Source organism: Haplochromis burtoni, unplaced genomic scaffold (genome assembly GCF_018398535.1).
Source record: "Haplochromis burtoni strain Fernald_Lab_line unplaced genomic scaffold, NCSU_Asbu1 Contig_33, whole genome shotgun sequence".
In the NCBI taxonomy this organism is placed as follows: domain Eukaryota; kingdom Metazoa; phylum Chordata; class Actinopteri; order Cichliformes; family Cichlidae; genus Haplochromis; species Haplochromis burtoni.
Genome location: NW_024582394.1, coordinates 849,158 through 874,852, shown reverse-complemented (window position 1 = coordinate 874,852; position 25,695 = coordinate 849,158). Strand labels below are relative to the sequence as shown.

The 25,695-nt window shown below is 38.0% G+C and overlaps 1 protein-coding gene across 1 annotated transcript in view; it reads left to right on the top strand.

Annotated features, from left to right (window-relative positions):
* The window catches only part of rxfp1 (relaxin family peptide receptor 1), a 72,821-nt gene that overhangs the window by 29,937 nt on the left and 17,189 nt on the right, over positions 1 to 25,695 (top strand). Inside the window, exons 3-11 of the mRNA XM_005919398.2 lie at positions 16,701 to 16,784; positions 21,185 to 21,290; positions 23,217 to 23,288; positions 24,005 to 24,076; positions 24,378 to 24,449; positions 24,602 to 24,673; positions 24,835 to 24,903; positions 25,030 to 25,101; positions 25,331 to 25,402. Of these exons, the coding sequence (XP_005919460.1) occupies positions 16,701 to 16,784; positions 21,185 to 21,290; positions 23,217 to 23,288; positions 24,005 to 24,076; positions 24,378 to 24,449; positions 24,602 to 24,673; positions 24,835 to 24,903; positions 25,030 to 25,101; positions 25,331 to 25,402 (691 nt within the window). The remainder of the gene's footprint in view (positions 1 to 16,700; positions 16,785 to 21,184; positions 21,291 to 23,216; positions 23,289 to 24,004; positions 24,077 to 24,377; positions 24,450 to 24,601; positions 24,674 to 24,834; positions 24,904 to 25,029; positions 25,102 to 25,330; positions 25,403 to 25,695) is intronic.

Genomic DNA, 25,695 nt, shown 5'->3' with positions numbered 1-25,695 from the left:
CCTGTTTCTGGAAGGTGCCACATGAAACAAAAACCTGAGCTCTGTAAGTCTATCATTTAGACACATATTCGTCATTTGTTGCAAACTCCAAATTAATTTACATTTTTATTTCGGTAAACCTTCATGCCAGTGCTCCAGTTTGCTGGTCTGATACCAGGTTAATCCTTCTTGAAAAGATCAGATTGAGTGTAATATGAGCAGGCAGACCGAATAGTGTTCACCCTATGGAACATCTGATTTTAGGCACGTCTTTGATACAATTTGATTGTAACACAGCGGATCAAAATGAATCAAAAGTTCCAGGTAGGATTAAAAGTGTCTTGAGTTATCAATGTCAGTGTCCCCACTCTCCTGCTGAGAGATAGAACTTGCACAGATTCAGGGTTTTTTTTAACTGACTGTATTAACTGTCTGCTTCAAAGCATTATGCGTGTAGAATAACACTCTGCCCAATTAAGCATTTACGCATTCAAAAGCTGCATATATGCTCTGTTTATGCTGTAGCTCTCTTGAGATAGCCACAACTCTTCTAAAGATTCTATGATTTTTAAGTGTGCACAATTATAATAATGAATTGTTACGCATGTCCTCTGAAGTAATTTTCAATCCCTGCCCATGCTACCATGCTGCGGAGCTAGTTCCTTTGTCCTACCAATTACCTAATTACATGTGCTTGGCATCACAGGTAGCAAATAATTAGATGACTAGAATCAAAGCCACTAAAGACTCCATGTCGTGAGAACCTGAACTAAAGACTGAGAGCCACCACTTTACTGTGTAATTGTAATTCAGGGCCAATGCTGCATGCAGCAATGTAGGTCAGAACTGTTGTTTGAAATCATACTTCTGTACCTTTTGAAAGCTCTTGAACAAATTCATTTTAACACATTCAGTCGTAGTCTGTAGAGGAGCCTCTAAAGTAATTCTGCCTTCTTTGAGAGACTGACAGATGGTTGAAAAAAGGGGTCGTTATCAGTCAGATTTTTTATTTTTTTCCTCTAAGTCCAGTGTTTGTATCTGCAGGGTGCCGCGTGTGTCCCTTTGAGTGACTTCAAATAGTGCTTTCACAGATTGCCTCTCCCTGCTTATTTCATATCATTGTGAATGTTCTCTGAACTGCAGTGGCTCCATTTGAATTATTGGTCTGATTGAGCATCAGTCTGTTTGTGCTTTTTAGCTTGTGTGTATCATCATGATCATATAATGAGTCACAAATTAATCTGTTTTGAAGGCCAAGTTCAAAGTAACTCAGTCAATTTTTCCCAATTTCACTTCCATGGTTTATCAAACGTGGAAATTCATAATAATTCATACATCTATAGTTTTCTTCTAAGAACTGAAGTTTTGTCTGAAGAAATATTGCAAACATAGTTTGGAGTGGATGCGGTATCAATGTTGTATTCTACAAATGGAAATTCTGATATTCATTTTTTTGATGGACGAATTTAAAGAAATTTGCAAACTTTCAACCAAGAAATGTAACCAGTTTTTATGGTACAGATATTACAAATTAAAACTTTTTCTAATGCAGAACCCAAACACAACTGTCCTGTCATTGAATGTTCTTGAGCGAACAACGTGAATCTGAAAAGAGAATCAAACAAAGGCATTGTAATGCTATGAAAACAGGCTCTAGTAATAAAAAAGAATACCTGTGCATGCTTTAGCTACAGTAATACGTTTAAGGAACATGGTTTAATTAAAAAATAAATACATATTCACCTTTCTCTCAAGTTTCACTTGCACACACAGCATTTACATTTTCATTTGCTCAGTTAAACTGTGTATCACGCTACAAAGCTTGGCTAACATACCGATATATTATAGCAATCCCTCATTTTTTCTGCTTCTCCATTTCTGTTTATGTTCATGCACTTAACCATTTGGATTTCCATCAAGTTATAAAAAGAAATGCAAGAAATCAAGGTCATATACTTGTTTACCAGGTGTTCAGCCTCCACTAAGTTTAGGTATGTATAGCATGCTCCTTGTTGTATTATAAAGTATATATATTTTGGGAGCTTGCGAATTGTTTGGTTTGCAGCGTTTCATAAACACCTTGGTAATAAATTGATAGTTTTCAAGCTTATCTTTTTGCACAGCTTTCCAGAGACATTTTCATGTTTCTCCTTTGCCTCAGTGCTTCTTAGCACATTCTCTGCCTGATGGTGAAGTGTTCCAGTAACCCTCCATCTGTTTTTTCAGTGGGTGGTGAGAAAGAAAGAACTGTTTGGTATGTCACATTGCCCTTTGTGAACACCCCAAAAGACACTGTAATGCTTTTTTCTGTCATCTTGTGTATACTTGACGCAAGTGTCCACTATGGATGGGAACTGATAAGGATTTAGCGATTCCAATTCCACTATCGATATCGCTTATCACTTCAATTCCTGGCAAATTCTCTTATTTATTCTTATTGGCTCTGTTTTGAGAGTCACCACTATTGCTAAGTGTTATGACCCGGCTCTGCTATATCTGAGTCACTATTTGTGCACAGTATTTGCATGCTGTATGGTCAAATGTTTGGGCACACCAGAGGTATTTCCCCCTTTTGTTCTGATCACTGTTGGGGTTGTAACTCAAAAAAAGTATTATATATATTACTCAGAACTCTTTTTTTTTTATTTTTAATTTTAAGTAATGCAGTACATGATTACGCCCATGAGAAAGTAACTTGTTTTACTACTCTCTACTTTCACAATTCTCCATAAAGAAGTTCAGGGTCTGTTTGCTGGGCTGGGGTCAGCATTAACTCAGCTTTACCATCACTCTGGGTTCTCGGCTAGCTTAACTTTAGCATGCTGTCTGTGCAGATGCTTGCAAAGAGCTGAAGTTGTGTTAGCAGCATTATGTGGTTCTTTCTGTCCTGAAGTTTGCTTTTCCTTGTCGTGCTCTTGTACTTTTGTGCATTAGAAAAAGTAAAGCCCATATCCACTATGCAGACTGTGCCATTATTTTCCTCCTCTTCCACATAAACTAAAATCAGCTGATTGTAATGCAAGTTCAACCGGAACCAATAAGTGGGATCGATATGCCAGCTGACTAACAGTTCCAAGGAATTGAACTCAATTCACATCCCTATTGTCTGCTGAGTTACTATTGTGAAAAAGGAAAAATATATTCTTCAGAGTCATGTTTTAGTAAACAAAAATATAACCCCAGTAACTCAGTACGTTTGCCAATCTGAATTTACTATATCTGAATATACAATCTGAATGTTGCTCAACTCAGGTAAAATGCAGGTAAGCATATCTGCTTTATGTTTGGTAACTGTAATCTTTAGACTGTAAACTTTAGAACAGATTTCCCAAAACTATGCATGCTTGAAAAGAGTTCCAGTCAACTACTGGCATTATGAAAATGACCTGACCCTGATGATGCACTGTGAAAAATGTGAGTTACTTTACTTGGGGCAGGGGTGGAGAAGGAGTGTCTCACGATTAGACAATTATATAAGACCTTAATAAATATTGTGGATCATTTTTAGTAAGAAACAATGATGTTTTAAGTGTGGCGATTATACTTATCACTCTGCTGTTAAATTTAAGCTTGCCCTATTTTATAGTTTATTTGCTGCTCTTTGTGCTTACTGGGTTAGTAGAAAGTCTGCTGTTTATTTAGCAAACTAAACTGTCTGTCATTTCTTTCTACATAACCAATACACACATGAACATTGCATTGACATTCTGCTGCAGGTGTCAGAACATAATGCTCTCTGGAGCCAAGGCTTAGAAAGGCGCTTCTTTGCAAGTGTCTGGTAGCTGGGCTTTATCCCATGCAGGTTAGGCCAAGTCTAAATGAGCCACATGTGTTCTCCTGTGGGTCCATCCCCCATGGGAGAAACATGGTTACATTTTGCATTGGGTCACAATCAAAGGCAGACGTCCCAGAATAAAATTTTTTAATTGTATTGTAATATCAGGTCTTCTGTCATATTGTATGTTTTGGACAAGGTGACAGCTTTTGACCACCTGTTAGCAGGAAAGGAAGCTGTCAACCAGATGTGCCAAAGCATGTAGTTCAGGTGTGTGAAGCCCTAGTTTTGAAGGTCTTCAACTCTTACCTCTAACACAGCTTCAACAGCATTATGACGGATGCTGCTAACATTGAATATAAGTGGACCATGTTACGCATCTTCATTGCTTAGACCAGTGTTGGGTAAGTTACTTTTAAAAAGTAATTAATTACTAATTACTTAATCAATATTGTATTTAAAATACTTATAATTACTGTGTCTGAAAAAGTAACTTAATTACTAAATAAGTAATTTAACTAAATACTTTTTAAAATCCCTATAAACCTTGAGTTGACAGACAATAGAAATTAAACTCTTTAAATAATAAATAATTTTTTTTAAAGACGGAGACTCTACAGTAGGCAGCGGTAGCATCTCTTCCACAATGTAGCCTGCAATCATTTTTTAAGCTCACCTTCAGACGCTTTCTGTGCTGCTGAAGTAAAATCAAGTTTTGCCTGCTTAGCAGGAGTTGCCGCGGTGTTATCCATGGATGATGAACAAGGATCATTCAGAAGTGTTCGTCTATGCTCTCGTGTCAGGCGCTTCAGTAGATTCGTGCTATTAACAATGGCCGATAGTTTTTTCTCCCCAGGACATAGCTTACATATTACTGTAATGTTCTTGTCTGCTTGTTTCAGAAAAGTAAAGAGACGGGAATATGTCCATTTCTCGCTTCAGCCGAGTCCGACATCTTCTGCTTTAGAATACAACTATGCAGCAAACTGGCGCAAAATGACGTACACCTGCACTACAGCGATGTTAAAGCGGCAGAGTTTACTTCTACGTTTAGAAGACAAATTATTGAAATTAAATAATGATATTCAGCGAGTTTAATTATTTTATAATGTAACGCAAGTACATTGTAAGTAACTGTAATTAAAATACCTAAAAATGAACAGTAATCAGTTACTCTACTTTTTCAGTGCAAAAGTAATTTAATTAAAGTAATGCGTTGCTTAGTAACACGTTACACCCAACACTGGCTGAGACTATACAGCAATGGAGTAACTAGTTGTGCGAACTACACAAAACTGTGGCTTAACTCTTTCCCCCATAAAGATGACATTTGATGACCTCCTCTGCACCTTTAACACTAAGTTTTGACACATATTATATATAATGATAATTCCTCAGGCTTGGCAGGACCCTTGCGTGCCTCCTCCTCCAACTCCGGCTGGTGATGTATATGAGCCGGTGGTGGGCCTGTCGGTTGTTCAGCGGCCCTCATCTGGGGAGGAGGAACGGGTGCAGGCCCCTGCCGGGCACCAGCTGCTCCTGCCCGAGGAGTGGGGATGGGTGCGAAGGCAGGCTGCGTCCTGGCTGGTCTCACCCTGGAGGTTGGCACAGGTGCCGTGCAGTCAAGGGTTGCGGATGGGGGTGGCGATTGTGTCACCGGGAACCGATCTGAGCTGCCAGCCTCTCGATCATCTGCCTGCGGCACTCAATCTGGTCCTGCAGTTAATCCCACTGTCGGTGTGACATCGCCACCTGCTGCCTCCACGTGGCCGCCATCTCGGCCACCATTTGGGCCAGCTCCTTCCCTGTCTGGCCCAGTCCTGGGTCTGCCGTGCTCCTGTCCTGGGTTTCGGCACCACTGTATTAACTCCACGGCAGACCCATCCACACATTCATGCTTTTCAGCATCTTGTTTTTATTTACCAGTACACACGTGACCATGCCGTGCCACATATATCAATGTATACACTTAAGAATCTTGTGTTTGAACCAAATGGTGGACAACAGAGTTGTTGGGAGATTGCTTCGCTTGTGGGACTGGTAACTGGTACTAGCAGGCCAAGCAGAGTACAGCTCTCACGATGGCTGAATCAAAAACTTGAATGTGGTTTGACCAGGATGCTTCCTGGTCACCTCCTGGTGAGGTATTCTCGACATGTCGGACAAGAACAAGGCCCTGGGGCAGACTCAGGAGAGGGTGGAGAAATAAATTGTTTCTCAGCTGGATTGGGAACATGTTTGTCCAGAAGATGTGGGAGCTCATCAGCTATGAAGAAGAAAGTCTGAGCATATCATCTTAGACAAAAACCAGGATCCAGATAAGGGATGGATGGAGTAACTATTTAGTAGTCCATTTAACTAATTTATCTGTATTTGTCCAGAATAAAATTACTACGTTGATGGAACAGAATACGATATAAACACAAAGAAATACCAAAATAGTCTTACAAAATAAACTTACTCTCAAAGTATAAATATTATTTTGCATAATTTGCATAGCTGTGCAGAATTCACTGTTTTCTACCCCAACAGGGCAGATTAAAGAAATGATGCAATGTTGTAGAAGCTCAAATTATGCTCAGCGACTTGTGGGTTTACATCATGTTGTAAACAGCCCTTTAAAGGATTAAATAGAAACATTCACATTGCCTTTTGTACTGATTTAGTTTTTCTGAGCTTGGAGTGTTCATGGACACTGAACTCTAGTTACAAAACCCTTTATAATCTGACTGAGCTAGAATACAAGAGATAAAACACAAGTCAGTGGCTGATAGAGCTAAAGTGGATAGCTTCTCCGAAGGGATAACAAGGATAATTTTATCTTTCAACTTGAATAACTCGCTGACCATCTGGGTATTTGGCATCTCTTGGCTTCAAGCTCAAAGCTGCTTTCTATACGTACAATAACTGACAACTTGTAACTGAAATTAACACATGAACAGTCACGTGTGGCCAGGATTTAGGCTGAAGAAAGTCGATTTCGGAGGCTGCCTCAGGCACCCCTTACCAAGCTTAAACTGGAAGACGTCTGCAGTAAATACATGATTATATAGCTTTACTGATTTTTTTAAATATTATTTTTTACAATACACTGTAATTTTGACTATTTAATTTAATTAATAATCATTGCAAATAAATAAATAAATAACTGACATTTTAAAAATTTTAAAATTATGCTTTTTTGTTGGACATTTCTTTGTAAATGTGATAGTGTTTAATGCCTAAATCTGGTCTTTTTGAAAATGCTGCACTACTCAAATTTATTTGTCATAATCCTTTTGCCATATTTGAGCTCTTACAGTGCTTGAGGATCCATCAAGCAGTTTCTAGTTGAACTTTGCTTAATGCAGCATTATAATGAAGACAGAGATAAATGAAGAGCTGATAATGAGAGCAATCAATATGAAAATCAATACTGGTTTGAGTTAGCAGTCTTATCTTGATCAAAAATGAACAAATCGTTAGAGGAAATTGTGCTTCAAAGGCATCTTTAATCATCAGGAAATAGATTCGTCCAATAATAGTCTAAGTTTTACAAAAACAAAAACCAACTGAACAGGTGAGTAAAAATACCAAACAGGTAACAGGATATCACCAATTAAAACCATAAGTCACTTCAGAATCACATGCCAGTTATGGAGTCATGCCATCTGGTTTCACAGTTCTCACCTTATCAAAAATTATTGCCCTTCAAAAGACAGCACAATCTGCACTTGTAACAAATGTCATTATAACTTTGTCCTCTTCAGATTGTGAGACTATGTTATGAGTAGTGCAGTGCTGTCTGCCTTTACCTTTTGTAATTAAAGTGTCTTTCAGCTGTCACAGAAGCCACTGATAGGCTGTGGCATCAATTTTCTGCAGCAGCTGTATAATGTTGAGTGGCGAGCTGCAGCACAAGTGGCAAATTAGCTCATTAATCTAATCTCAAGCCGGAAACTCATATCCACAGCGCCATAGTGCGTGATTATATGCACTGTGGCGCTTTAAATTATCCCTATAGAGCTCTTCGCTCTCAGATGGGGGCTTACTTCCTGAGAGTTACCAGTGGGAGGTAAACTAAAGCTATCAGGCTCGTCTTCTGTGGTGCCAGCTCCTAATTTTGGTTTTGGAGACAAACATACTCTTGACTTTTAAGATTAGGCTTTAAACTATCAGGTGGCTCCTTAATTATGCTGCTATAAGTATACACACACTACTTCTGTTCCATGCTTTTTTTGTGTGTTATTCCCCATGTATTTAAATGTCACTACTGCAGAGAAAAAGTAAAATATTTTCAGTCTTTTGAATAGAATATCAGTCTTCGCTCCAAGGCAAGATTAAAATGTCTTTTTTTTTTGTCCCTTGATTTCTCTCTCACTCTGATCCATAGCAAGAATGACCCAGAAAGTCATTAAGTGATTTCTGCTTGCTTGTAATCCTATTATCAATGTCAAGCAGAGTGGCTTTCTCCTGCATCTGTACAGATAACTTATTATCTGATCATTGTTTGTCCTGAAATTTTAATTCTTTTTTGGCACTTCCTTGAAAGTATAGTATACTGCCATGTTCTCTCAATGGCTGTGAGTTGGGTTTACACTTGCACCAGAATATTTAATCAGAAGAATTACCGTTTTATCAGCAGATACCATATCTTTATGGTACAGTTGACAGTAGTCACTTTATATTCTTTAAGAGTTTGTATTGAAAACAAACTCTCTGCAGAGTTCCCTTCAGCTTGGAAGCCATTATTCTTTGGAAGTGCATATTAGCATATTTACATCAAGACAAAGAGCATAAACAAAAATATTGCAATCAGAAAATTTGATCAAATTGTTTACATGTTAAAAAGTTTCTGTAGTTTAGTTCATAAATAGTTTCAATGGAACCTTTTTATTCTGTGTGGGCTTTTCACATGCTTTCAAATCCCTCTGTTGTTAAGTGTTCAAAGATGAATAGGTAGCACTTGCAAAAGACTTTGCTCAACTACTTCCCTGAAGTTTTGTGCAACTGCTACCTGTTTATATTTAGAAACCCAAATTGGAGTCATATATTTGTTTATAATCACGGATGAATGTACTAGGAAAGAGCATCTTCTTCACAGACTAAATTAGTGCTCTGAAATTATGTTGACATGTACAATCCATCAAAACTTCGTTGCAGACAATACAGTATATGTCAGTATCATTTGTCTACAGCTGCAGCCTTCAGTAATCCTGCCAGAACCCCAAAACTGCTTAGGAAGTACTTGAAACGAATGACAAAATACCACAAGACACTGAATTTGCCTCCAGACTTCCCGTATTTCAAGCCAATTCATCCTCATTCTGTCTTTCAAATGGTTTTCAATGTTTGCTTCACGGAACAGCCTAAAACCCAGATATTTTCAAATAATCTATTTTTAAAATGCATTTTAGAGCCCCTCGCATTATGTAGCTCAGGTGCTTCAAAATCTTGATTCCATATAACTTACTGTGACAAATACAGCAGATGGCAAAGTGTAGCAATTAGCAAAAATAATTACCAATAAATAATATGGTAATCTAACTAATTTCTTTTGTGAGAAAATGTCAAAATGCACAGCCAGTAATCACAAGAAATAAAAAAACAGATGAGATTAGAAACCTCTTAGAAAAACAAAAGGTCTCATGTTGGTTTTTTTTTCTCTGAATCCCTCGGTATGTGGTTATTACTAAATCCCTTCCAACCCTGGCCAGTAAGTAGACAATCAACCCAATTATTATGACTGTTTTAATAAATTGTTGTTGTTGTTGTTTTAATCATATACCTGACTTTTATCGCATTTAAGTTATATGGGATACATTCAACAGAAAGGGGAGGCTCTTTTACCTGCCATAATTTGTTCTTCTGGTTCACTAATCTCTGCAGTTAAATATTAATACATTTTATGTGGTAAATAAAATACTTTTGCATGCTAATTGAAATTTTTACCACACACACGACAACAAACAGGCATTGTTAAATTTGGAACCATAGCATAACCGGCTTAACTGTTGTCTCTAATAGAGACAGGAAGGCAGAGGATGCCATCTAAAATGAGCGGATCATAATCCTCACAGGTTATGTAGACCTGTATAAATGGTGTGCTGCATTTGAAAAGTGTCTGTAAATAATATGCTGTTATCTAGTGTTTTGTGTCACTTTACTCTCAACAGCCTTTCCTTTGCTCATTATTTGGATTTTGTAAGTTTTGTATCCAAACACACATGTGCTAAAGCTTCTCAATTAGAGAACTCTTCTTTTATTGTAGCTGCTTTTATTATAGCTCATGGACGAGTCACATCAACTGCTCTTTGTGAAATTTGCACTTCACACAAAAACTGCTGTGAATATGTTTGGACCTCCTACCTGCTTTGAAGTGCTGCTGCCCACTGAATTGTAACATGCTAAACATAAATCTTAATGGCACAGTGTGGAGAGGTTTCACTGCCCCAGTACTGTCTGCTGTTGCTTTGATCAGAAACCTCAGTGAGCTCTTTAGCACTGCTGCCTAATCCTGGTAGGTTTCTTTTGTAAATACTGACTAAGAAGGCAAGCAAGAACATGTTTATCAATTTATTTAATTGTGTAAATATATTTATTCTTGGGAAAATTTGTTTTAAAAAAACTTTCACACAAAGCATGTTTGGCTTTATTTTTAGAGGGCTCCCTACTCTTCAAAAATGATGGCTCAAGTTCCAAATACTGTCACATTTCAAAGAAACATATTTAATAATCTCTTACTATTGCAGAGCATAGTATAGACCAGGGGTTGGCAACCTGCGGCTCCGGAGCCGCATGCGGCTCTTTAGTCCTTTTAGTGTGGCTCCGCGTGGTTTGGGAAAATAAATTATTTTTTTAAGTAATTAGCTGTATATTTTATTTATGTTAGTTCTTTTTTAACTTGTAGTTCTAAATTGGAAGATTATTGTGATATTGAAATATAAATATAAAATTATATTCTATTAGTTTTTGATCGCTCAAAATAAGCGTCACACTCGCGGAAGCCGGTATACCTGCCGAAACGCCGTGCATTTATCGAGACTTTCAACCCCAGGTAGGTGGTCTTCGGATCCACATTATTTCAGCAGCTGTTCTCCACCGTGAACTATGTTAAAAACAAACACCGCTCACGCCTCACAGAAAGCTTACAGTCCTGCGTAAAGATGAAAGTCACTTCGTACAGCTCCGATTTGCAGGCGCTGTGCGCAGAGGTTCAGGAGCAGAAGTCCCATTGTAAACATATCACGGCAGACCCGACGATGTTTGCATGAACACGCTTTTCAGCATCTCTTTATTGAGCACTTTTCACACACGGTTGCTGCGCGTATACAGCCGGTGTTAAAGCTCACAGCCCGACATATACCAACACAACGGCATAGATAGCACAGACGTTAAGGCGGCGAGGCGTGATTGCGGATGCCACTCGGGTGCGTACGCGTCCCTGCAGCGGCGCTGCAGACCACGCCCTGCCACACGCATTAACCAGGTAAAATACATATTTAGGCAGAATTTTGCAAATAGCTATTTTTCATTTTTCAGCAGCATAGTGCTTTTTTTTCCCAATAATTTTTTTTAAAAGTCAGGTCAAGGCTCCAAAAGCCCAAAGGTGATATAAGGGTGGTGGCTCACAGCAGTTTTTGTTTGCTACATGGATCATTTTAGTTCAGCTGGGTGTCTTTCCTTTTGTTATATTTCTCTAAGAGTTCAAAATGTGTTAATTACATAAATAAAATGTAATTTTCTGTGTAGCACTTCCTGGATTTAAGCAACACACCTTAGTTGTTCACACAAAGCATAAAGGTAAAAAAAAACAAACAAACAATATATACAGTGTTATCTTCATTTTAGATGTCAAAAAGTATTTGCAGCTCCCAGTGATTTCTTTTGCATGGAAATCGCGTCCAAATGGCTCTTTGGGTGAAAAAGGTTGCTGACCCCTGGTATAGACTCAAGGTGTAAATCACAAGTTACTGATTTTAGTCAATGCTTTGCAACAACTGTGGCTTTGTATACAATCACACAGGTGTCAGTGATATGTTATGAGATTTCATAGAAGATTCATTTGGATAAAACCATTTACTGTATGTCTCAAACACAACATATAACCATTGAACTGTGCGATAAAAGAGGCAGCAAACATTGGGAGAGCACGTTAACACCAAATTTAGATCCTCGTGATAACTAGTATTTGTAAGGAACTGTGCCTTTACAAATAATAGGAAAATATTCACCTGTTATTGAATTTCATATGTTATTGAAGTGTCTAAACTAAAGATATTTCACAATATATGCAGTCTTAATGCAAAGAAAAAACATTAACAGTCAAATACTGATTGATGTAAAATACATATTCTTAGCTTGTGAAGATAATTTGATTTATACAGGAAGGAACTGGATGGATGGGTGGGAGTTTTACTACGACCACTAAAACTGAATGTTTACAGGATAACATTTAAAGTGATTTATGTGGGGGTATATCTTCAAGATAGTCTGAATACCTTACCACTGTAGTTGTGAAGTTATTCAAATAAAACTTTGTGGTAGTTATTCTGAGCAGAACTTGATAAAGTATTATATCAGGGGGGATGGTGGAAGCCCAACTCAATCAGACGTAACAGCGGGGCTCGCTGGTGTGTTTATGGAACGGACCCAAAAGCAGACATGGAAGAAAGGAAGTTGTCATGGTCCTGGGTCGTGTGACCCAGTGTGTTATGTTTAGCCTATTTTGATGTTTATTGTTTGTTTAGGTTCTCTAAGGTAGTCCAGCCATTTGTATATATTACCCTTGCATTAAGTCTCCCTTGCCCTTCGTGTGTTTATGTCTGTGTGTCTGTAGCCGCTAAACTGGTGGACCTAAATCTTTACCACCACGTCTGTATACATACAAGCAGAAAGGGGAGTGAGTGGGTCAGCGCCCAGAGCACAGAAACTTGGCTGGCTTCAAACACACCATTTATTTTCCATAAAAAAAACACAGCCAGAGTCACAAATACAAGCTAAAATCCCCGTATACAATAAAAATAATGTTTGCAACCCGCTAAAAACCCGGCCGGCCGGAATGATTTAACACTAAAAACACAAAGCTAAAGGAATGTTTTTTCCCTATGCTAAAAACTCCCCAGGGTCCAAATTCTCACAGTCCAGCAACACGCGGGCAAATTCTCCTGAGCTGAAAGAGACAGGAGAGGAACTCCTCTTCCGGGATGGGGAATCTCGCCAGCAGAAGACCAGGGAGGAGGCTCCTATCTCCACCTGACGGTGCGCGATCGTGCAGTCCAGTCACTCTCCACACCCGCGCACGGCCTCCCTTGTAGCTCCACCCTGAAACAACAGACACGGGCCAGCAACGTTGTCAGCGCAGCCGCTGTTACCCTTCCCCGGCAAAGCTACTCCTAGCGCCCAACAGTGGGAAAGCGATACTCACAGATGCAGGCAGAGGCGTACCCCTGCCCTACTGTGGATTTCACGCGTCGCCTCCCACGGTCGCTATTCTGTCCGTCGGGACTGGATCGCCGGGTTATGCTGGCCGATCGCCGAATGTCTCGTGGCGCCCCACAGTCAGGCCGGAGGTCCTTCTTTCATATGCTGGCTTGCACACGTTTTGTTTCCAGCTCTTCACTTTTCGTGTGTCTCTCTTTCAGTCTTTGCGCTCACTATCTCCCTTAAGTCAGTTTGGCGGCTGATAGGCCACCTCGGGGAACGCCCCCACCTCACAGGTGCCTACAATTGTCCGCTTAATCCACAGTGGAATAAAAAAAACATATTGTTCAATCAACACTAAACACACACTATAAATATGGGGATAAAATCATGCAATAGGAATATCAATAAACAAACATGCAATATCACTATTACAATAAAATCATGCAAATAAAATCGACACTATGTACCAACACAGTCTAATCCAAAACAAAATATAAAAAACACAATTTTCCACTGTGTGACATGTCTTGTACTGTCAAGTTCATGCTGTCAGTTATGTCATCTCCCCTGTACTAAGTTTCCCTGGGTCATGAGTCCTGTCTGCGTGGTTATGTTTAGTTCTTGTCATGTCTAATTTCCATGTTTCCTGTTTTACTTTGTAAGTCTGTATTCATTGTCAGTGTATTCAGTTGCACCCTCCTGTCCTGTCGTTAGGTTCATGTGTGTCAGCTGTGATCCCATGTGTGGCCACTTCCCCTGATCATCCCTCATGTGTATTTAGTCTCTGTGTTTCATGTAGTCTGCGTCGCGTCGTCTGTGTTATCTCCCCTACCCCTTGTCATAGTTTCCCAGCCTTAACTAGTCCTAGTTTGTACTTTGTTTAGCCATAGTTTTCCCAGTCTATGTTCAGGTTTTCCCTCAGTTGCTTTGCTGCCTTGTTCCTTAAGTTTTCGGCCCTAAATAAAGGCTCGCCTTCTGTTAAGTCCGGTTTTGTGTCCTCACCTCTGTTTGCTCTTGGGTCCTCCACTCACTCCACATGGTCTGCCCCGGCGGTCCGTGACAGGAAGTGACAATAAACAAAAAGCGAGCCTTTATTACGGGGGATACAAAACAGAAAAATGGGGCAAAGCGGAAAACTAAAACCTAAACTGGGAAAACTAAAACTAACTATCAAAATGATGACAAAAGACAAGAACATGAAACTGAAGGGGAACATGCGAAAACGTAAATGTGAAATAATCCCAACATGAGCATTAATATGTACCTGAATAGTAGAAAGCAGAAACTCTGTGACATAATGAGACTTGACATAAGGACAAACAGACGACCCAATGCTGAACAGAGGAAGACAAGACAGACGACTTAAATACACAGTAATAAGAAGAAACACCTGGGGAGACACAGCTGACACAAATGAACCTGATGCCACAGGGAAAAGTAAAACTAAACACGCTGGACATGGAAAGACCAGACTCTTCAAAATAAGATAGGAAACATGGAGAGACGTGGACATGAAAGCACAGGCAGAACTGAAAGTAAAACAGAGGACAAGATAGACTTACACAGAAGACAGGAAAGACACGTAAACAGGAGACATGGACAAACCAAAAACTAGAATAAAACTAATAAATAAATAAAATAAGATTAGCTATGGCAAAAGAAGTAGTGAGCATGAGGTCTCTGTAATTACTAAATTGGTCATTCTTACTTGTGGTCCGAGGGCAGGAAGTGAGGAGGTCAGTCTGCTGGCAGACACACTTCCAGAGTAGGAATAAGAAGTACAGCAGAGAGTGGTTGGGCAGATGCAAGTCCAGAAGGTATGGAGTTTCAGGAGCACCGTAAGGCAATTGTAAGCACCTTAGGGCAACTGTTGTGCATTACTGAATTGAAAAAGAAGCCAGGAATTAGGACTGGTTGAGAGCTGAAGAATCCACGGGATTAAACTGGAGAGTCTTCTGATGGGTGAGAAGATTGTAGGTCTGGGATTCTAAACAGGATGTGAGAAGCAGGAGTTAGAACAAAGCAGGTTAAGGAAACCAAAGACAAAGAATGGGGCCAAATAGTACAGCCTATTGAGGAATCAGATATTACTGCACAGCCACCTTGTCTGCCCTGAATCCTGACAAATATTTAATAGAGAAAATATGCAGTGGTTGATATCAGTATTTATGGATACTCTGTTTTTTCCTGCTTATCCCTGAATAAGCAGGAAAAGGATGAGGATGGATGGATGTTTTTTTAAGTAGCCAAAAAAGTTGTAAGGTGATTTCAAATGAATTTTTAATAGCTTTCTTTTGTCACAACAGCCTGTGTCAGTTGTACTATGTAGTGGTTGTGGGTTTTGTTTTTTTGTTTTTTGTTTTTTTTGTTTGTTTGTTTTTTTTTGGGGGGGGGGGTTGCCTCCAGGCTGTTGGCTGCTTGTTTGTGCAGTCACATTGCAGTTTTTTTTCTGTTTTTTACACTTACAGCTGTGGTTAACTCTGTTCTTAGAGCCATTTCTTTATTTGTACCCATTGACCTTGGGTCTGTACAATGAAACAACTGAAGGATACCCAGAAAAAAAAATCTGAACTTGTGAAATCTGAACACCTTTAAGAACGTTCAGAAGAAGATAAATAACGCAGGAACAAACATCCTGCTTTGTAATATAGACCACTGGTATGGACAAGGATGTGCAGATGTTTCCCAGAATGACACCCTGAAGTGATGAATTAATTCAAATTGTATGTCAAATAGCACACTAACTATAATTACAAATAGTGCAACCACTTATGTGTATTTATGTGATCTATTCATGACCAAAAGGTAGCTATAAGAAAGTGAGGATGGGGTGGAGTTACGTAATTGAGGGATGCTGTAATTATGTAATTGTATGCCATCTTGTCAATGTATTGGCTTTTCCACCTCTTTAGCAATTTGTGGCTTAAAGGGAAACTGCAAAGGGTTGGCAGAGTTGATGTGATAAAAGCATCACGTTGGCAGAGTATAAAGAAAAAGGTTTAGCTCCAAACCAGCCAAAGGTGCATGCAACTAAAAGGAACACCTAGAAGCACAGTGCTTGTGTTCAAAATAAATATTAATGACATCACAAAGGGGGAACAAGGAACATAGTAGATAGGAATTGCACCAAAAAACAAAAACAAAAGAAACCCTATACCTTCACAAAAAACAATATGAGATAAACTGTTTTACATTTATTGATCAAAAAAATCACACAGTTACAATAATGTGGTACGAGGAGAACGCTGCAGTATCACTGAATAATCTGGAACAGGTGATTATTATTCTGACTTCCAAAAAACACATATTTCACAAACGTACGCAGTCAAACTGGTGGTTGTATAACAAGACTGCTCGAAGCATGCTCAAGGCCTTTTATATCTCGTGTAGGCTTTTGTATCTCATAGCATCAATGGTGGGAAAATATTTTGCCTTTTGTGAATCTGAAATACTTGATTTACCTCAAATTACACATTTGGTTTTTGAAGGTCAAGAGATGACTCATAACTTTCTGGTGTGTCTGTCATATACTAATTTACAGGAGATAATAATGGATGGCCCCATCTTTTTGACAAGTATTTTGGAATGCCGAGTCATAACGCCAGGACCAAGTCCAATGTATGCTGTGAGTACCTTCATTTTAAATGTTAGAACTTTGTCCTTAAATCGATTATTTGTTTTTCACAATGTTTTATAGCAAATAGTTATTAATATATCAGATGTGCTTTCATGACAGTATTTACTTTCTGCTTTCGCTTGAAATTAAAACAGTAGACATTCCCTCATTACCGCATTGCAGGAATATCCTAGATGCGTGTCTTCGTTTGCCACTGAAATGTTTACATTATGTTTTGTTACTGTGATAAAATAGTAAAAGAGATGGAGTTCAAGGCAAACATGTTTAATGTTGCAAACTCTACAATAGGGCTGCCACGATTAGTCGACTGGTCACGATTACGTTGACTATTAAAATTGTCAACGACGAATTTAATAGTCGATGCGTCGTTTGAAGCTTTGTAAGATCCCAAAAGACGCAGGAATAAGTAGTAGGATTTAATAGTGTAATAACAGACTGAAACAGAAGATGGCAGCACTGCATGTACAAGGATGCCAGCTGCCGTTAAACCCTGAAGAAGTAGTAGTGTCCAGTATCATAGCTGTGTCCAAATTCAGGAACCGCATCCTCCTGTGCCCGCATTTGTAGGGCGATTACGTTACAGCGACACGGCGAAGACTGTCCAAATTCGAAGACTCCGACAAATGCAACCGACAAATGCTGGGACACATTTTGTGGGATTGACCGATTTACATAGTATGGGCAATAAAATGTGTATACCAGACTTATTTGAGTGTTGGTTTGATATAGCTTTTTTATTCTATTTTGCTGATGTCTTTTCATCTTATTCCGTTTCATACATGTAAAAAAGGAATTTTATGCATCATGACAGCTGCAATTTTAGTCTATTGTTGGTTTTGTCAAAATCTTTCTGTTTAACGATCAATCATGCATGCATGACCAATCTGTTTATGTAATTATTCTTTTAACTTGCCATCCGTACTATAAGTAACAAAGGCTTAAGCATGACAGTCTTAAGAAGATGAAATCAAATTGTCAAGCTTCGATTTTAGTCATCCAGTTTGGATTTTTCTTTTCCCATTATATGCACCTCTTTCAGTTCATGCTTTTTAATCTGCCAGTTGTTTGAAAGCTATCTATTATCCACACTGTGCTCACTGACAAGCAGTGTATTTTCTATTCTACATAGAATAGAAAATAAAGACTAGATGCATAACTTTGTGTCCCCAAAAATGAAGCCTTGCAGGCTAAGTTCCTTTTGAGAATGAGAATCAGTAGGATGATAGCTAATGTGACAGCTAATTAGAGATGCACTACTGCACTGACCGGTGACCGCCAGTCAACCTCCCAGATGACTCCCATATGGGCATGTGTTACGCACGCACAGCAGTGCAGGCAAATAGTCACATATATATTTTTTGTCATAACACATTGTTGTCAGGATCTGAAAGCAGAAGGCTCTGCCTCCCATACTACTATTAAACATCCTAGGAACCACAAGTAAGCCTGCTGTCTGAGAGCAAATTACTCTATAGGGGTGATAAAGTACTGTGAGGTCTTTAAGATTACATGGGGCCTGATTGTTTAATATCTTGTATGTGAGGGGAAGGATTTTAAATTTAGTTCTGAATATAATAGGGAACCAATGTAGAGTAGACAATATGGAAGAAATACCCTTCTCTTTCTAGTCCCTGTTGCCACTCTTGCTCAATCAACTCAAGGCTTTTCAGGGAGTTTTTACAACAACCTGATAATAGTGAATTACAATAATCCAGTCTAAGTAATAAATGCATGAACAACTCTTTCAGCATCCCTCTGAGACAGGATGTTTCCAATTATTGAACAAATGGAATAACAATGTCTTATATATGTATTTAATGTGCAAACTACAGTACTACTATGGCATACAGTACTATGCTATAGTACATAGTCAAAAATTACTCCAAATTTCATCACAGTGTTACAAAAGCCAAGGTAATACCACCCAGAATAAGTATCTGGTTAGAAACCATATTTCTAAGACTTTTAAGGCCGAGTACAACAACTTCAGTTTTCTAAATTTAAAAGCAGGAAATTGGAGGCCTTCCAGGTCTTTATGTTTTTAAGACATTCCTGCAGTTTAACTCATTCATATGTGTCACCTGTTTTCATAGAGAGATAAATGCATAGCTGTAAAAATGTATTCTATGCTAATGATACTGCCAAAGGGAAGCATGTCTAATGTAAACAGAATTGGTCCTAGCACGGAACCCTGTGGAACTCCATAATTAACCTTAGTGCATGAACATGAACAAACTGGAGTCTATTAGATACATATGATTTAAGCCACTACAGTGCAGTACCTATAATACCCACAACATGCTCTGTGATAAAATATTATGGTCAACAGTATCAAACGCTGCACTGAGGTCTAGTAGAACAAGCACAGAGATGAGTCCACTGTCAGCGGTCATAAGAAGATCATTTGTGACTTCACTAATGCAGTTTCTCTACTGATGAGCTCTACTGTTTTACAACTACTCTTTCAAGAATTTTGAGATAAAAGGAAGGTTAGAGAATTGCCTAGAATTTTCATGTGTTGGTGTCTGTGGCTTCTATACTTTAAGCAGTCACTGACAGCAAATGATTTTCATTGAAGCATTAAAAAGTATCCTCATGTTTAAAATGTTTGTATGTGCCTTTGTGTATTTAATTTTGAGTGTCTGAAAATGGAGGACTATTTATAAAAATGGCTGTAAACAGTTAGTGCATTTTTTTGTAAAACCCCTTTAATTAAAGCTGAACTTTATTTTTCTTTATTATTTAAAATCCACTGCTGCAAAGCTTTAAAAAAAAATGTGCCCAACAAATTATGTATCTAATTGTAGAATGCAGCACAATAACAAGTCTTTTTTTCAGCTGCATAATAACTTAACTAACCTCTTTTGAACAATTATTTAGATCAGATTTGCCACTCTGTTTCCCCATCTGCTTAGTCCAGGGAGCACTGTTTCAGGATTGTGATCAGTGTGACCAAACGGCTTGTGAATATCATCACATAAATCTGATGTTTCAACCCAGAACATTGCTTCAAGTGTTAGTAATACACCTAGCAATGAGCTTAACCAGCAATACAATCTGTTGTTGAACTAGCACATAGCTACATTAAAATAATGATAGTGTGGTTCACAATTTTTATCAGTTATTATAATTTCTTCTTGAATAATTTGCAGAGCCATTTGCAAGGTATCATAGGGATATGGGGACCATAATTAGACTAATTGTTTTCAAAGACATTGTCACAATTACTGCAATTATAAAGCAGAAGTAAACAAATTACTCTTGTTGGGTTTTCTTTGAAATTAGCTGTTTACTGATAAAAAAAATAATCAAAATGTTACAGAACAAAACATTATCTGTGTGGAGACTGTATTACCTGAAACAGATATAAACACGCCTGGATGTCATATTTCTCACAGTTTTTCACAGGTAGAGACTTGACACCCTCTGTGAATTTGCATCTCTTAATTTCCTCACTTCCTTTACTTTGTGATTTACGGAGAAGACAAATATGTTTTATATAAATTTTGGCCATACAGTAGCTACTGTGACCTCATCTACTGGTTTATGGATTGATAAACCCATGGATTATCTTAGATTATTTGATGGATAACTTGATAAAATTGTTCCATATTGCACAAACACCATAAAGAAGGTTCAGCGTTCGATGGTTCAAATTAATTAAGGTGCCTCTTAGCTGACTCTTAGGTGCCGGCATCTACATGCAAGTGTTACTCAAAGATGTCAAACCTGCATGCTAATACATCAGCCCATCTGTGGTTATCTCAAGGGGGACAGTTAGCTGTCTAGACCAAAACAATTTGTAGCAGGATGTAAACATGTTTATTTCTGGAGTGGATCTGAACATTGGGTCCCAAATGGCCACTTGAGGAACTGCAACTTAGGCCACTTTTGCTTTGGCTTAATTATTCAGCCCTTAAGGCTGCGACTTCTACAGAATCCATTTCAAAATTTTCTCTCACCATCTCTCTGGTTGAAAATGTGTTTTCTCTCACAGGCAAGCTTTTCATTGACTTCCTTTTATGGCTCATTTTGACACGTCCTCAAAATATAATTTAAATTCATTGGAGCCGGTAAAGTCTGGTTAGACAATTTTATCTGCTTCATTTAATCACATCTTTCATATTCAAATTGGAATTTAATCAAAGGTAATCACAGCTGGCTTATCCTGGGAATATTTAGTAAGTCTTTTATTAATAATTGCCCACCTGTTCATCCCAAAAGTCACTTTTAATAAATTCTGCTTTCATTTTCTTTTTCTCTCCTGCTTAAACATCATGTCTTACATAGTCCTCCAGCAGGATTGTGTTGTTGTTCTTCAAAACAGCTCCACTATTGACACTTTTGACCATTTGTTTATCCTTCCCCTGTCTCCTCCATTGCTCTAGTGCTTGGTGTGGTTCCTGAGCTCTGCCTGTGCCGGGACCTGGAGCTCGACTGTGACGGGGCTCATCTTCAAGATATCCCAGTGGTAGCAATGAATGTCACTATGATGTGAGTAGAAAATAACCCCTATTTTTCTTCGATACTTTCAAACTCAAGCAATGTCCAGAAAGACAGTCATCAGCAGCGATTACTGTCACAACTTGCGAGAATTTTTGTAGCAGACATTTGCCACTTCAAACATCACTTGCCACTGTGAATACCTGTCATTGCCACAACTTGAAAGGTAAAAAGTGAAAATTATTGCCTGAGACATGGCACTCAAAGAACTCAAATCTGTTGGACAATTCTCTGAGAGCAAAGATGGTGGTAGAACTAATCATTTTCTGGGCAAAAAAAGTCTTTTAAATTTTTTTTCTTTTAATTTATTCTTTACATGAAAGTTAAGTTCAGTAATATACTACTTTAAACAAAATGCATGGATATATTTCAACAAGACCACTCAGTGTTGAGACTTACTGTTAAAAGCTATAAAAGCTAGCCCGTACTCATTTAAAATATGGCCTTTTTATCAGTACAATGTACAACATCCAGAATCAGATCAACTATGCTACCGTAAGTCCAACACCTATGTTACAAATTTAGCCTTGAAAATGTGACATTAAGACAACTATAATGTATGTGGAATAAATAATAAAAGGCTCATTAATCACATGTCCTCACAGACTGGCTGGATGCGTCGCAAGCACACTCATTTATAGAATTCCCTGTTCAACAGTTGGACCAGCTTCTAAATATATGACACATACAGCACATCTTAAGGTGTGAGTGTATATTCTGAGCATATTAGCAGTAAACATGTTGCAATGATTTACAAATGTCAGAAGGTACAGAAAGTACAAAAATGTTAATAATTTAATACTAGTAATATTTCCATAATGTGGAGGGGCCCTTTTGCCAGATCTCAGCCCAAAAGAGCATCTTTGGGTTGTAGTGATCCTGGAGTTATACATTATGGAAGTGCAATCAATACGTCTTTAGCAGCTGCTAAATGATGATGCTGTCAAAGTCTCTCATAACTAAAATCTCAGAAGAGTATTTCCAGCAATTCCTTGAATCTATTCAATGAAGAAAAAGCAATTTTAAAGGCAAAGTAAGGCCCAACCCTGTTAGTAATCAAGTAATTTTGTAATTTTGTTTAGTTTTGTTTTCATTTCTTTTAATGGATTGTCAGTTCAAATAAATAACACTGACTTTTTGTTCTAATGAATCATCACCTCGCTTCCTTTCATGAGCCCATTATAATTATCTTGCCCACTACAGGGCTATGAAACAATCTAACTAGGAGTCATAATTAACTGCTTGCACAAAGAGCCTCTGGGAGAAGACGGTCTCTACTTGCCAGCTATCCAAGAAAAACAAAGTTAAAGTAAACAAAGTTAGAGAATGGTGCACCAAAGGGGATTGCGTTAATAGTAAGACGTTTTCCCAAATGTGAAAAAAACTGACTACTTCTGCTTGATAGAATAGTGCGTGAGAAGATGAGCTTTTAATCATCCTTTAATCCTTTAAAAGGCTTGGAATCAGCAGCTGAATCAGTTGGTCAGTTCAGGGTCTCTTGACCCTGATATGGTCTCTTGGCATAAGAATTTAAAAGACCACTAAGCTGTAGCTTGTAATGTTTACAGATTAATGTTTCTGGTAACTGGCTTAGTCAGAAAAAGTAAGTTGGACATTATAGGGAGTTTTTGTCTTTTTATATGTATTTTACGTGGATAATCCAGTTAAGATGTTAACATATTAAAATATTAAAATCTGTATATCAAAAATCTTCTTTGAGTAAATTAAAATGCCTGCTATGTAATAAATAAATAAAATCAGCGTAGTGATGTTATGTTTCATTTTAAATCGTTTTTAAGATTCACAGCCACAAAATCCCATTAATCATAGTCAGAAGAAACATGCTGTCCAAGTGTCCAAAGGTGAGTGGTGCTTTTGGTTTCAAGCAATAAACATGTAAATGTCCCTGTCTCTCAGGTCCCTACAAAGGAATGGGCTTCAGAAACTTAGAGCGAACATATTCTTTAAGTACCAGAGCCTGCAGAAACTGTGAGTGTTCCATTAATTGTGGATTACATGCTATTTATGTTCTTTTATTGCATTTGTAGTCTTATTGTCTTTCTACAATATTCTTTTCTGTTTTTTATATTGTTTGTTTTTTTTCTTTAAAAAATAAAAAAAGCTCCACACACAATAGATCAGGTGCTATAGTAAGATGCTTTACTATTCATTGAGTAAAGCATCTTCACTCTACCTTGACCTGGCAAATGCAACAAATAAGCATCACATCTATAAAGCTGGTATGTGTAAGCTAAGAGGACTGCTGGGAACGTTGACAGATTTGTTCTGCTTTGCATACAAATTCATTCATTGTCCACTTGTGTTGTTTATCAGCCTCACACAGTCACACTGACAATGGCAACATGAGAATAGGTCTTATCCCTCGCCAGAAACTATTTGGTAGCTTTTGCTGGACTGAAAACTTCCCTGAGATGTGTATAAACAAACATTAGAATGAATTGCCGTGTGTGAAAACACAAGACAAAACACAACTGTCAGCAGGGGTTTGTCGAGCTTGTAGTGTCCAATATAAAGGAGTATTCTTGGAAGAGATTATCATTATTTGATGTGAACGATTTCATTTACGCAAAAGTTGCACTTGAGCAAAGGCATTCAGGCTTTATGGCTTAGTATGTCTGTTTTGTTTTTTCTTATAGCTATCAAGTAAAAATAAAGAAAATATTTTGTGCTTTATGTATGGATAGATATCTCCAGCACAACAAGATTCAAGATGTGAGTCCTGATGCATTTAGAGGGCTGTATAACCTGACAAGACTGTAAGTTTGTTACATTTTTGCTTTACGTGTAATTTGATAATACGCACTCTGAGTTGCATTGGTTTCTTATCTGTTCTTAAAATGCAGAAAAGCATTAGTTCACTTGCAGTAGTTAATTTTGGCAACCTAGCACATCCTGCTTCTTGACATTAACAAGGTATGCTTGTATATGAACATTCACTTTAAGAGGATCGATTATATAAACTGACCAATGATGAACTGCTTTTGGAAGTTCAACACCACTTACAAATTGTTATCAGCATCTGGTGCAGGTAACCTTCCATTGTCTTTCTGTATGTAGATATCTGAGCAACAACAGGATATCGGTTTTAATGCCTTGGGTGTTCAGGGATCTGCACAAACTTGAGTGGTTGTATGTATCCAGCTTTTATAACATATATCACCTTTTATTTCTTCTTCTTGCTTTGTGCTTTTTTTATTACTTTCAGGTATGCACGTCAGTGATTGCAGTTTTGTATTGTGCAAAACTATATTCTATTTTTGATGTATTTGTTTTTACTCTAGGATTCTTGAAAATAACAACATCCATCAAATATCCCCCACGACCTTTTCAGGACTGAACTCCCTTGTTCTATTGTGAGTCATTATTTTGACTTTTTTCTGCTGCAAAGGCTTTCAGATCATCGAAAGTGGTGCTATTAAGAGTGCTTGGCAGCTACGAGCAAATGAGTGTTCTTTCTTTGAACTTTAAGAGAAAAGCCTTTCACCTTCTTTCATTTTGTCTTGCTGATTGACAGGGTTTTGCTGAACAACTCTTTGACAAAGCTGGATGACATCTGTCGAGAAATGCCCAGATTAAATTGGTTGTAAGTAGAATGTCAAAAAAAATCTAAACTTCTCCTAACATACAAGTGCCAATTTGCGATCAATCTGTTCTTTGTGAGCAGTTTGGGTGCATTTGTCTGTGTTCATTTGATAATATGTTGTTGCAGGGACCTGGAAGGAAATCTCATTGAAGTGATTGGCAATGCCTCATTCAGCTCATGCACCATGCTGACAGTTCTGTAAGTATAAATCTACATAATTTATTACATGGCTGAGGTGCAGTATTTGCATTTACATTTTTTCTTTTGCTGCAGTTCCTGTTAGAGGATTGCAAATCAACCTTAGTTTCATACAAATTGATGAACTGTACTATCCTATGTGTGGGATCAATTCTGGCAGTTCATTAAATGGGATTAAGGTAGGAAAAATAGTCATATAATTCTTTCTGTGTCTGTTGCCTGTCTCCAGGGTTCTGCAGCGAAATAGGATCAGCTACGTACATGAACAGGCTTTCTCAGTCCTGCAAAAGCTTGGAGAATTGTAAGTAAAAATATTTTGCACAAACAAACTTCAAAAAACAAAACAAAACTCTCTGGATTGTGCCAAAAAAAGCTGAATTGAAGCCATGTAAGATGTGGATTTTGAAGATTCATTGTGATTAATGACTCAAGAAGTTCCAAAAGAACAGAAGGAAACGACAGCATTTAAAAACACTATAAATGCTCTGTTCTATTAAAAAAAGCACTGAAATAGCCAGATCTATGCTTTAATCGCTTCCAAAGATTATCCTAGACGTCATTAAAACCGTCTGTAACACCTAAGATACAGCAGCT